This window comes from Carcharodon carcharias (assembly GCF_017639515.1).
Source record: "Carcharodon carcharias isolate sCarCar2 chromosome 38 unlocalized genomic scaffold, sCarCar2.pri SUPER_38_unloc_5, whole genome shotgun sequence".
NCBI lineage: Eukaryota > Metazoa > Chordata > Chondrichthyes > Lamniformes > Lamnidae > Carcharodon > Carcharodon carcharias.
Window position 1 is genome coordinate 810,405 of NW_024470809.1, and position 13,194 is coordinate 823,598.

The 13,194-nt window shown below is 56.6% G+C and overlaps 1 protein-coding gene across 1 annotated transcript in view; it reads right to left on the reverse strand.

Moving 5' to 3' along the window:
* LOC121274837 (membrane-associated phosphatidylinositol transfer protein 1-like) overlaps positions 1 to 13,194 on the reverse strand; it is a 54,260-nt gene that overhangs the window by 2,772 nt on the left and 38,294 nt on the right. Inside the window, exons 11-12 of the mRNA XM_041182204.1 lie at positions 2,825 to 3,014; positions 928 to 1,029 (exon numbers count right to left, since the gene is read on the reverse strand). Coding sequence (XP_041038138.1) covers positions 928 to 1,029; positions 2,825 to 3,014 — 292 coding nt within the window. The remainder of the gene's footprint in view (positions 1 to 927; positions 1,030 to 2,824; positions 3,015 to 13,194) is intronic.

Consider the following 13,194-nt stretch of genomic DNA (forward strand, 5'->3'; position numbering starts at 1 on the left):
GAACCTTTCCAGAATCTATCGAATTTTGGAAAATTAACACCAGTGCATCGACTACCTCATTCACCACATCTTTTAAGACCCTGGGATGAAGTCCATCGGGACCCGGAGATTTGTCAGCCCGCAGCTCCATCAGTTTGCTCAGTACTGCCCCACTAGTGTTTGGAATTTCACCAAGTTCCTCTCTCCATCCCACCTCCTGATCTGCAGCTATTACTGGAATGCTTAATGTATCCTCTATAGTGAAGACAGAAGCAAAATATTTGTTCATTTCTAACGCCATTTCCTTATTATCTACTATTAACTCCCCACTGTCACTCTCTAGAGGACCAACACTCACTTTACTCACTCTTTCCCTGTTTAAATACCTGTGGAAACTCTTGCTATCCGTTTTTACATTTCTAGCTCGCTCTCTCTCAAACTCTGCTTCCTTTCTCCTGATTAACCTTTTAGTCATTCTCTGCCGTTCTTTATATTCTGTCCAATCATCTGCCCTGCCACTCATCTTTGCGGAGTTGTTTGCTTTGTCCTTTAAGTTTGATGCTTTCCTTAACATCTCTGGTTAACCACGGATGGTGGGTCCTCCCCTTAGAGTTTTTCTTTATAGTAGGAATGTACTTATTCTGCATACTCTGAAACATCCCCTTCAATGTCTGTCGCTGCTTCTCTATTGATCTATCCTCTAGCCTAGTATCCCAGTTCACTTCAGCTAGCTCAGCTTTCATCCCCACATAGTTGCCCTTATTTAAGTTTAAGATACTAGTCTTAGACCCACTCTTCTCCCTCTCAAACTGGATGTAAAATTCAATCATATTGTGGTTACTGCTACCCAGGGGTGCCTTTATGCTGAGGTTATTGATCTATCCTCTAGCCTAGTTTCCCAGCTCACTTCAGCTGGCTCAGCTTTCATGTCTGATGTGTGAACCTTACCACACTCCCTCGCCGGCTGCTTGTGGCACTGCTGACAGCCACATTGTTACACAGGGCGTCGAATCCAAGGATCCCTCCTACGCAGTCACCGATAATACAAACCTGCAGAGGGAGGGAGGGAAGGCAGAGAAACAGAAAGGCCCATCAAGAACCTTCACTCAGCCCCTCACCGGGTGTCACATTCTGTCCCTCCCGAATTCAGAGACAATGGAGCATCACCGGGGACAAAATCTGGCAAAACACCTTCAGGACGCTGACTGCTCCTCCGACAGTGCGGCGCTCCCTCAGTACTGACCCTCCGACAGTGCGGCGCTCCCTCAGTACTGACCCTCCAACAGTGCGGCGCTCCCTCAGTACTGACCCTCCGACAGTGCGGCACTCCCTCAGTACTGACCCTCCGACAGTGCAGCACTCCCTCAGTACTGACCCTCCGACAGTGCGGCGCTCCCTCAGTACTGACCCTCCGACAGTGCGGCGCTCCCTCAGTGCTGACCCTCCGACAGTGCGGCTCTCCCTCAGCACTGACCCTCCGACAATGCGGCGCTCCCTCAGTACTGATCCTCCGACAGTGCAGCACTCCCTCAGTACTGACCCTCCGACAGTGCGGCACTCCCTCAGTACTGACCCTCCAACAGTGCGGTGCTCCCTCAGTACTGACCCTACGTCAGTGCAGCACTCCCTCAGCACTGACCCTCCGACAGTGCGGCGCTCCCTCAGTACTGACCCTCCGACAGTGCGGCGCTCCCTCAGTACTGACCCTCCGACAGTGCGGCGCTCCCTCAGTACTGACCCTCCGACAGTGCGGCACACCCTCAGCACTGACCCTCCGACAGTGCGGCACACCCTCAGCACTGACCCTCCGACAGTGCGGCACTCCCTCAGTACTGACCCTCCGACAGTGCGGCACTTCCTCAGTACTGACCCTCCGACAGTGCGGCACACCCTCAGTACTGACCCTCCGACAGTGCGGCACTCCCTCAGTACTGACCCTCCGACAGTGCATCGCTCCCTCAGTACTGACCCTCCAACAGCGCGGCACTCCCTCAGTACTGACCCTCCGACAGTGCGGCGCTCCCTCAGCACTGAACCTCTGACAGTGCGGCACTCCCTCAGTACTGACCCTCTGACAGTGCGGCACTCCCTCAGTACTGACCCTCCGACAGTGCGGCGCTCCCTCAGTACTGACCCTCCGACAGTGCGGCACACCCTCAGTACTGACCCTCCGACAGTGCGGCACACCCTCAGTACTGACCCTCCGACAGTGCGGCACTCCCTCAGTACTGACCCTCCGACAGTGCGGCACTTCCTCAGTACTGACCCTCCGACAGTGCGGCACACCCTCAGTACTGACCCTCCGACAGTGCGGCACTCCCTCAGTACTGACCCTCCGACAGTGCATCGCTCCCTCAGTACTGACCCTCCGACAGTGCGGCGCTCCCTCAGCACTGAACCTCTGACAGTGCGGCGCTCCCTCAGCACTGACCCTCTGACAGTGCGGCACTCCCTCAGTACTGACCCGCTGACAGTGCGGCACTCCCTCAGTACTGACCCTCTGACAGTGCGGCACTCCCTCAGTACTGACCCTCCGACAGTGCGGCACTCCCTCAGTACTGACCCTCCGACAGTGCGGCACTCCCTCAGTACTGACCCTCCGACAGTGCGGCACTCCCTCAGCACTGACCATAGAAAAGTTACAGGGCAGAAAGAGAGGCCATTCAGCCCATCATGTCTGCGCCACTCATTTTAATCCCGCTTCCCAGCCCCTGGTGTGTAGCCTTGCGGGTTCCAGTGCTCCAGATGCAGATCCAGGTACTGTTTATAAACGTGTCAAGGGTTTCAGCCTGAACGACTGGTTCAGGCAGCGAGTTCCAGACATTCCCTTGATACTGAGCATTACCTGCCCCTTGAAGTTGGTCCCTTCAGCAGATTTGAGGAACTCTGCGTAGACCTGGTTGCTACGAGCGATGATCCCAGTCACGGCTTCGCGATACTGAACCGAGGAGGTCGCGAGCAGAGGGAGGGCAGCCAGAGGTATCTGGTCCTGACTCGAAGATAGCCCATCATCATCGTAACCATAGGGACTGAGGCTAGAGGAAAGTGGGACGTGAAAGGGGGAACGGAGAGAGAGGGGGAATGGAGTGAGAGAGAGGGGGAACAGAGAGAGGGGGAACAGAGAGAGAGAGAGGGGGAAGAGAGAGAGAGAGAGAGGGAACAGAGAGAGAGAGAGGGAACAGAGAGAGAGAGAGGGGGAACAGAGAGAGAGAGAGAGGGAACAGAGAGAGAGAGAGAGGGGGAACAGAGAGAGGGGGAACAGAGAGAGAGAGAGAGGGGTAAGAGAGAGAGAGAGAGGGAACAGAGAGAGAGAGAGGGGGAACAGAGAGAGGGGGAGCAGAGAGAGAGAGAGGGGGAAGAGAGAGAGAGAGAGGGAACAGAGAGAGAGAGAGGGAACAGAGAGAGAGAGAGGGGGAACAGAGAGAGAGAGAGAGGGAACAGAGAGAGAGAGAGAGGGGGAACAGAGAGAGGGGGAACAGAGAGAGAGAGAGGGGTAAGAGAGAGAGAGAGAGGGAACAGAGAGAGAGAGAGAGGGAACAGAGAGAGAGAGAGGGGGAACAGAGAGAGAGAGAGGGGGAACAGAGAGAGAGAGAGGGGGAACAGAGAGAGAGAGAGGGGGAACAGAGAGAGAGAGAGGGGGAACAGAGAGAGAGAGAGGGGGAACAGAGAGAGAGAGAGGGGGAACAGAGAGAGAGAGAGGGGGAACAGAGAGAGAGAGAGGGGGAACAGAGAGAGAGAGAGGGGGAACAGAGAGAGAGAGAGGGGGAACAGAGAGAGGGGGGAACAGAGAGAGAGAGGGGTAAGAGAGAGAGAGAGAGGGAACAGAGAGAGAGAGGGGGGGAACAGAGAGAGAGAGAGGGGGAACAGAGAGAGAGAGAGGGGGGAACAGAGAGAGAGAGAGGGGGAACAGAGAGAGAGAGAGGGGGAACAGAGAGAGAGAGAGGGGGAACAGAGAGAGAGAGAGGGGGGGAACAGAGAGAGAGAGAGAGGGGGAACAGAGAGAGAGAGAGGAGGGGGAACAGAGAGAGAGAGGGGGGGAACAGAAAGAGAGAGAGGGGGAACAGAGAGAGAGAGAAGGGGAACAGAGAGAGAGAGAGGGGGAACAGAGAGAGAGAGAAGGGGAACAGAGAGAGAGAGAGGGGGAACAGAGAGAGAGAGAGGGGAACAGAGAGAGAGAGAAGGGGAACAGAGAGGAGAGAGAGGGGGAACAGAGAGAGAGAGAGGGGGAACAGAGAGAGAGAGAGGGGGGACAGAGAGAGAGAGAGGGGGGAACAGAGAGAGAGAGAGGGGAACAGAGAGAGAGAGGGGGAACAGAGAGAGAGAGGGGGAACAGAGAGAGAGAGAGGGGGAACAGAGAGAGAGGGAGGGGAAACAGAGAGAGAGGGGAAACGGAGAGAGAGGGGAAACGGAGAGAGAGGGGAAACGGAGAGAGAGGGGAAACGGAGAGAGAGGGGAAACGGAGAGAGAGGGGAAACGGAGAGAGAGGGGAAACGGAGAGAGAGGGGAAACGGAGAGATAGGGGGAATGGAGAGACAGAGGGGGAACGGCGAGAGAGAGAGGGAGAGAGAGACAGGAAATGGGGAGTGGGAGAGGCGGAGAGTGGGAAAGGCACAGCGAGAGGGGGAGAGAAGACGAGATAGAGAGATGTAGAGAGGGGGTGACAGACGGAGAGAGGGAGAGATGGAAAATGAAAGAGAGAGAGAGAGGGAGGGAGCAGGACAGAGAGACAGAGGCAATGAGTGAGAGATAGATAGAGATGGAAAGACAGAGGGAGACAGGCAGACAAAGAGAGAGACAGTGAGAGAGAGAGAGAGACAGACGGAGAGAGAGAGAGATGGAGAGAGAGAGACGGAGAGAGAGAGAGACGGAGAGAGAGAGAGACGGAGAGAGAGAGAGACGGAGAGAGAGGCGGAGAGAGAGAGAGACGGAGAGAGAGAGAGAGACGGAGAGAGAGAGAGACGGAGAGAGAGAGAGACGGAGAGAGAGAGAGACGGAGAGACGGAGAGACGGAGAGACGGAGAGACGGAGAGACGGAGAGACAGAGAGACAGAGAGACAGAGAGACAGAGAGACAGAGAGACAGAGAGACAGAGAGACAGAGAGACAGAGAGAGAGAGAGAGACGGATAGAGAGAGACCGAGAGAGAGACCGAGAGAGAGACGGAGAGAGAGACGGAGAGAGAGAGAGAGAGACGGAGAGAGAGAGAGACGGAAAGAGAGAGACACGGAGGGAGAGAGAGAGAGACAGAGAGAGAGAGACAGAGAGAGAGAGACAGAGAGAGAAAGACAGAGAGAGAAAGACAGAGAGAGAAAGACAGAGAGAGAAAGACAGAGAAAGACAGAGAGAAAGACAGAGAGAGAGAGACAGAGAGAGAGAGAGATGGAGAGAGAGAGAGACGGAAAGAGAAACAAACAGAGAGAGACAGAGACAGACAGAAAGACAGACAGAGAGACAGACAGAGAGACAGACAGAGAGACAGACAGAGAGACAAAGAGACAGACAGAGAGAGAAGAGGTGGTGAGAGAATGAGGGAGGAGGGAGGGAGAAATAGAGTGAGAGAAGAAAGAGGGTCAGGATGTGGGATAAAAAGAGATAAACACAGTTTTACTGCTTGTTATAATTCGACTGACGGATAGAGCATGACAGAGAGGGAGTGACACAGGGGGAGTGTTACAGAGAGGGAGTGACACAGGGGGAAAGTGACAGAGAGGGAGAGACACAGGGGGAGTGTGACAGAGAGGGAGTGACATAGGGAGAGTGAGACAGGGAGGAAGTGACACAGGGAGTGAGAGAGAGGGAGTGACACAGGGGGAGAGTGACAGAGAGGGAGTGACACAGGGAGTGTGACAGAGAGGGAGTGACACGGGGGAGTGTGACAGAGAGGGAGTGACACAGGGGGAGTGTTACAGAGAGGGAGTGACACAGGGAGAGTGTGACAGAGAGGGAGTGACACAGGGAGAGTGACAGAGAAGGAGTGACACAGGGGGAGAGTGACAGAGAGGGAGTGACACAGGGGGAGAGTGACAGAGAGGGAGTGACACAGGGGGAGAGTGACAGAGAGGGAGTGACACAAGGGGAGTGTTGCAGAGAGGGAGTGACACAGAGGGAGAGTGACAAGAGGGAGTGACACAGGGGGAGAGTGACAGAGAGGGAGTGACACAGGGAGAGTGACAGATGAGTGACACAGGGGGAGTGTGACAGAGAGGGAGTGACACAGGGTGTGTGACAGAGAGGGAGTGACACAGGGAGAGTGAGACAGGGAGGGAGTGACACAGGGAGAGAGAGACAGGGAGGCAGTGATACAGGGTGTGTGACAGAGAGGGAGTGACACAGGGGGAGTGTTACAGAGAGGGAGTGACACAGGGAGAGTGTGACAGGGAGGGAGTGACACAGGGAGAGAGAGAAAGGGAGGGAGTGATACAGGGTGTGTGACAGAGAGGGAGTGACACAGGGGGAGTGTTACAGAGAGGGAGTGACACAGGGAGAGTGTGACAGAGAGGGAGTGACACAGGGAGTGTGACAGAGAGGGAGTGACACGGGGGAGTGTGACAGAGAGGGAGTGACACAGGGGGAGTGTTACAGAGAGGGAGTGACACAGGGAGAGTGTTATAGAGAGGGAGTGACACAGGGAGAGTGACAGAGGAGTGACACAGGGAGAGTGTGACAGGGAGGAAGTGACACAGGGGGAGTGTGACAGGGAGGAAGTGACACAGGGGGAGTGTTACAGAGAAGGAGTGACACAGGGGGAATGTGACAGAGAGGGAGTGACACAGGGAGAGTGTTACAGATAAGGAGTGACACAGGGGGAGTGTGACAGAGAAGGTGTGACACAGGGGGAGTGTGACAGAGAGGGAGTGACACGGGAAGTGTGACAGAGGGAGTGACACAGGGGGAGTGTTACAGAGAGGGAGTGACACAGGGGGAGTGTGACAGAGAGCGAGTGACACAGGGTGATTGTGACAGAGCAGGAGTGACACAGGAGGAGTGTGACAGAGAGGGTGTGACACAGGGGGAGTGTGACAGAGAAGGAGTGACACGGGGAGTGCGAGAGAAGGGGGTGTGTTACAGAGAGGGAGTGACACAGGGGGGTGTGACAATGAGGGAGTGACGGATACGAGTGTGACAGATAGGGAGTGACACAGGGGGAGTGTGACAGAGAGGGAGTGACGGATACGAGTGTGACAGATAGGGAGTGACACAGGGGGAGTGTGACAGAGAGGGAGTGACACAGAGGGAGTGTGACAATGCGGGAGAGACACAGGGGGAGTGTGACAGAGAGGGAGTGACACAGGGGGAGTGTGACAGAGAGGGACTGACACAGGGGGAGTGTGACAGAAAGGGAGTGACACAGGGGGAGTGTTACAGAGAGGGACTGACACGGGAAGTGTGACAGGGAGGAATTGACACAGGGGAAGTGTTACAGAGAGGGAGTGACACAGGGGGAGTGTGACAGAGAGGGAGTGACACGGGGAGTGTGACAGAGAGGGAGTGACACAGGGGGATTGTGACAGAGAAGGAGTGACACAGGGGGAGTGTGACAGAGAGGGAGTGACACGAGGAGTGTGAGAGAAGGGGGAGTGTTACAGAGAGGGAGTGACACAGGGGGAGTGTGACAGAGAGGGAGTGACACAGGGGGAGTGTTACAGAGAAGGAGTGACACAGGGGGAGTGTGAAAGAGAGGGAGTGACACAGGGGGAGTGTGAAAGAGAGGGAGTGACACGGGGAGAGTGTGACAGAGAAGGAGTGACACAGGAGAGTTTGACAGAGAGGGAGTGACACAGGGGGAGTGTTACAGAGAGGGAGTGACACAGGGAGAGTGTGACAGAGGAGTGACACAGGAGAGTTTGACAGAGAGGGAGTGACACGGGGAGTGTGACAAGGAGGGAGTGACACAGGGGGGGTGTGACAATGAGGGAGTGACGGATACGAGTGTGACAGAGAGGGAGTGACACAGGGGGAGTGTGACAATGAGGGAGTGACACAGGGGGAGTGTTACAGAGAGGGAGTGACACAGAGGGAGTGTGACAATGAGGGAGTGACACAGGGGGAGTGTGAGAGTGAGGGACTGACAAAGGGGGAGAGTGACAGAGAGGGACTGACACAGGGGGAGTGTGACAGGGAGGGACTGACACAGGGGGAGAGTGACAGAGAGGGACTGATACAGGGGGAGTGACACAGGGGGAGTGTTACAAAGAGGAAGTGACACAGGGGGAGTGTTACAGAGAGGGAGTGACACGGGGGAGTGAGACAGGGAGGGAGTGACACAGGGAGAGTGTGACACAGGGAGAGTGTGACAGAGAGGGAGTGACACAAGGGGAGTGTGACAGAGAGGGAGTGACACAGGGGGAGTGTGACAGAGAGGGAGTGACACAGGGGGAGTGTGAAAGAGAGGGAGTGACACAGGGGGAGTGTGACAGAGAGGGAGTGACACAGGGGGAGTGTGACAGAGAGGGAGTGACACAGGGGGAGTGTGACAGAGAGGGAGTGACACAGGGGGAGAGTGAAAGAGAGGGAGTGACACAGGGGGAGTGTGACAGAGAGGGAGTGACACAGGGGGAGTGTTACAGAGAAGGAGTGACACAGGGGGAGTGTGAAAGAGAGGGAGTGACACAGGGGGAGTGTGACAGAGAGGGAGTGACACAGGGGGAGTGTGACAGAGAGGGAGTGATACAGGGGGAGTGTGACAGAGAGGGAGTGACACAGGGGGAGTGTGAAAGAGAGGGAGTGACACAGGGGGAGTGACACAGGGGGAGTGACACAGGGGGAGTGACACAGGGGGAGTGACACAGGGGGAGTGACACAGGGGGATTGACACAGGGGGATTGACACCGGGGGATTGACACCGGGGGATTGACACCGGGGGATTGACACAGGGGGATTGACACAGGGGGATTGACACAGGGGGATTGACACAGGGGGATTGACACAGGGGGATTGACACAGGGGGATTGACACAGGGGGATTGACACAGGGGGATTGACACAGGGGGAGTGTTACAGAGAGGGAGTGATACAGAGAGGGTGTGACAAAGGGGGAGTGTTACAGAGAGGGCGTGACACAGGGGGAGTGTGACAGAGAGGGAGTGACACAGGGGGAGTGTGACAGAGAGGGAGTGACACAGGGAGAGTGTGACAGAGCGGGATTGACACAGGGCGAGAGTGACAGGGAGGGAGTGACACAGGGGGAGAGTGACAGAGAAGGAGTGACACAGGTGGAGTGTTGCAGAGAGGGAGCGACACAGGGGGAAAGTGACAGACAGGGAGTGACACAGGGGAAGTGAGACAGAGAGGGAGTGACACAGGGGAAGTGTGACAGAGAGGGAGTGACACAGGGAGAGTGAGACAGGGAGGGAGTGACACAGGGGGAGTGTGACAGAGAGGGAGTGACACAGGGAGAGTGTGACAGAGAGGGAGTGACACAGGGAGAGTGTGACAGAGAGGGAGTGACACAGGGGGAGTGTGACAGAGAGGGAGTGACACAGGGGGAGTGTGACAGAGAGGGAGTGACACAGGGGGAAAGTGACAGAGAGGGAGTGACACAGGGGGAGTGTGACAGAGAGGGAGTGACACAGGGGGAAAGTGACAGAGAGGGAGTGACACAGGGGGAAAGTGACAGAGAGGGAGTGACACAGGGGGAGTGTGACAGAGAGGGAGTGACACAGGGGAGTGTTACAGAGAAGGAGTGACACAGGGGGAGTGTGACAGAGAGGGAGTGACACAGGGGGAGTGTGACAGGGAGGGACTGACACAGGGGGAGTGTGACAGAGAGGGACTGACACAGGGGGAGTGACACAGGGGGAGTGTTACAAAGAGGAAGTGACACAGGGGGAGTGTTACAGAGAGGGAGTGACACGGGGGAGTGAGACAGGGAGGGAGTGACACAGGGAGAGTGTGACAGAGAGTGAGTGACACAGGGGGAGTGTTACAAAGAGGAAGTGACACAGGGGGAGTGTTACAGAGAGGGAGTGACACGGGGGAGTGAGACAGGGAGGGAGTGACACAGGGAGAGTGTGACAGAGAGGGAGTGACACAGGGGGAGTGTGACAGAGAGGGAGTGACACAGGGGGAGTGTGACAGAGAGGGAGTGACACAGGGGGTGTGTTACAGAGAAGGAGTGACACAGGGGGAGTGTGAAAGAGAGGGAGTGACACAGGGGGAGTGTGAAAGAGAGGGAGTGACACAGGGGGAGTGTGACAGAGAGGGAGTGACACAGGGGGAGTGTGACAGAGAGGGAGTGACACAGGGGGAGTGTGACAGAGAGGGAGTGACACAGGGGGAGAGTGAAAGAGAGGGAGTGACACAGGGGGAGTGTGACAGTGAGGGAGTGACACAGGGGGAGTGTGAAAGAGAGGGAGTGACACAGGGGGAGTGTGACAGAGAGGGAGTGACACAGGGGGAGTGTGACAGAGAGGGAGTGACACAGGGGGAGTGTGACAGAGAGGGAGTGACACAGGGGGAGTGTGAAAGAGAGGGAGTGACACAGGGGGAGTGACACAGGGGGAGTGACACAGGGGGAGTGACACAGGGGGATTGACACAGGGGGAGTGACACAGGGGGAGTGACACAGGGGGAGTGACACAGGGGGATTGACACTGGGGGATTGACACCGGGGGATTGACACCGGGGGATTGACACAGGGGGATTGACACAGGGGGATTGACACAGGGGGATTGACACAGGGGGATTGACACAGGGGGATTGACACAGGGGGATTGACACAGGGAGAGTGTTACAGAGAGGGAGTGATACAGAGAGGGTGTGACAAAGGGGGAGTGTTACAGAGAGGGCGTGACACAGGGGGAGTGTGACAGAGAGGGAGTGACACAGGGGGAGTGTGACAGAGAGGGAGTGACACAGGGAGAGTGTGACAGAGCGGGATTGACACAGGGCGAGAGTGACAGGGAGGGAGTGACACAGGGGGAGAGTGACAGAGAAGGAGTGACACAGGTGGAGTGTTGCAGAGAGGGAGTGACACAGGGGGAAAGTGACAGACAGGGAGTGACAAAGGGGAAGTGAGACAGAGAGGGAGTGACACAGGGGAAGTGTGACAGAGAGGGAGTGACACAGGGAGAGTGAGACAGGGAGGGAGTGACACAGGGGGAGTGTGACAGAGAGGGAGTGACACAGGGAGAGTGTGACAGAGAGGGAGTGACACAGGGAGATTGTGACAGAGAGGGAGTGACACAGGGGGAGTGTGACAGAGAGGGAGTGACACAGGGGGAAAGTGACAGAGAGGGTGTGACAAAGGGGGAGTGTGACAGAGAGGGAGTGACAAAGGGGGAAAGTGACAGAGAGGGAGTGACACAGGGGGAGTGTGACAGAGAGGGAGTGACACAGGGGGAGTGTTACAGAGAAGGAGTGACACAGGGGGAGTGTGACAGAGAGGGAGTGACACAGGGGGAGTGTGACAGGGAGGGACTGACACAGGGGGAGTGTGACAGAGAGGGACTGACACAGGGGGAGTGACACAGGGGGAGTGTTACAAAGAGGAAGTGACACAGGGGGAGTGTTACAGAGAGGGAGTGACACGGGGGAGTGAGACAGGGAGCGAGTGACACAGGGAGAGTGTGACAGAGAGGGAGTGACACAGGGAGAGTGTGACAGAGAGGAAGTGACACAGGGGGAGTGTTACAGAGAGGGAGTGACACGGGGGAGTGAGACAGGGAGGGAGTGACACAGGGAGAGTGTGACAGAGAGGGAGTGACACAGGGGGAGTGTGACAGAGAGGGAGTGACACAGGGGGAGTGTGACAGAGAGGGAGTGACACAGGGGGAGTGTGACAGAGAGGGAGTGACACAGGGGGAGTGTTACAGAGAAGGAGTGACAGAGGGGGAGTGTGAAAGAGAGGGAGTGACACAGGGGGAGTGTGAAAGAGAGGGAGTGACACAGGGAGAGTGTGACAGAGAGGGAGTGACACAGGGGGAGTGTGACAGAGAGGGAGTGACACGGGGAGAGTGTGACAGAGAAGGAGTGACACAGGAGAGTTTGACAGAGAGGGAGTGACACAGGGAGAGTGAGACAGGGAGGGAGTGACACAGGGGGAGTGTGACAGAGAGGGAGTGAAACAGGGAGAGTGTGACAGAGAGGGAGTGACACAGGGAGAGTGTGACAGAGAGGGAGTGACACAGGGGGAGTGTGACAGAGAGGGAGTGACACAGGGGGAAAGTGACAGAGAGGGAGTGACACAGGGGGAGTGTGACAGAGAGGGAGTGACACAGGGGGAAAGTGACAGAGAGGGAGTGACACAGGGGGAAAGTGACAGAGAGGGAGTGACACAGGGGGAGTGTGACAGAGAGGGAGTGACACAGGGGGAGTGTTACAGAGAAGGAGTGACACAGGGGGAGTGTGACAGAGAGGCAGTGACACAGGGGGAGTGTGACAGGGAGGGACTGACACAGGGGGAGTGTGACAGAGAGGGACTGACACAGGGGGAGTGACACAGGGGGAGTGTTACAAAGAGGAAGTGACACAGGGGGAGTGTTACAGAGAGGGAGTGACACGGGGGAGTGAGACAGGGAGGGAGTGACACAGGGGGAGTGTTACAAAGAGGAAGTGACACAGGGGGAGTGTTACAGAGAGGGAGTGACACGGGGGAGTGAGACAGGGAGGGAGTGACACAGGGAGAGTGTGACAGAGAGGGAGTGACACAGGGGGAGTGTGACAGAGAGGGAGTGACACAGGGGGAGTGTGACAGAGAGGGAGTGACACAGGGGGTGTGTTACAGAGAAGGAGTGACACATGGGGAGTGTGAAAGAGAGGGAGTGACACAGGGGGAGTGTGAAAGAGAGGGAGTGACACAGGGGGAGTGTGACAGAGAGGGAGTGACACAGGGGGAGTGTGACAGAGAGGGAGTGACACAGGGGGAGTGTGACAGAGAGGGAGTGACACAGGGGGAGTGTGACAGAGAGGGAGTGACACAGGGGGAGAGTGAAAGAGAGGGAGTGACACAGGGGGAGTGTGACAGAGAGGGAGTGACACAGGGGGAGTGTGAAAGAGAGGGAGTGACACAGGGGGAGTGTGACAGAGAGGGAGTGACACAGGGGGAGTGTGACAGAGAGGGAGTGACACAGGGGGAGTGTGACAGAGAGGGAGTGACACAGGGGGAGTGTGAAAGAGAGGGAGTGACACAGGGGGAGTGACACAGGGGGAGTGACACAGGTGGAGTGACACAGGGGGAGTGACACAGGGGGATTGACACCGGGGGATTGACACCGGGG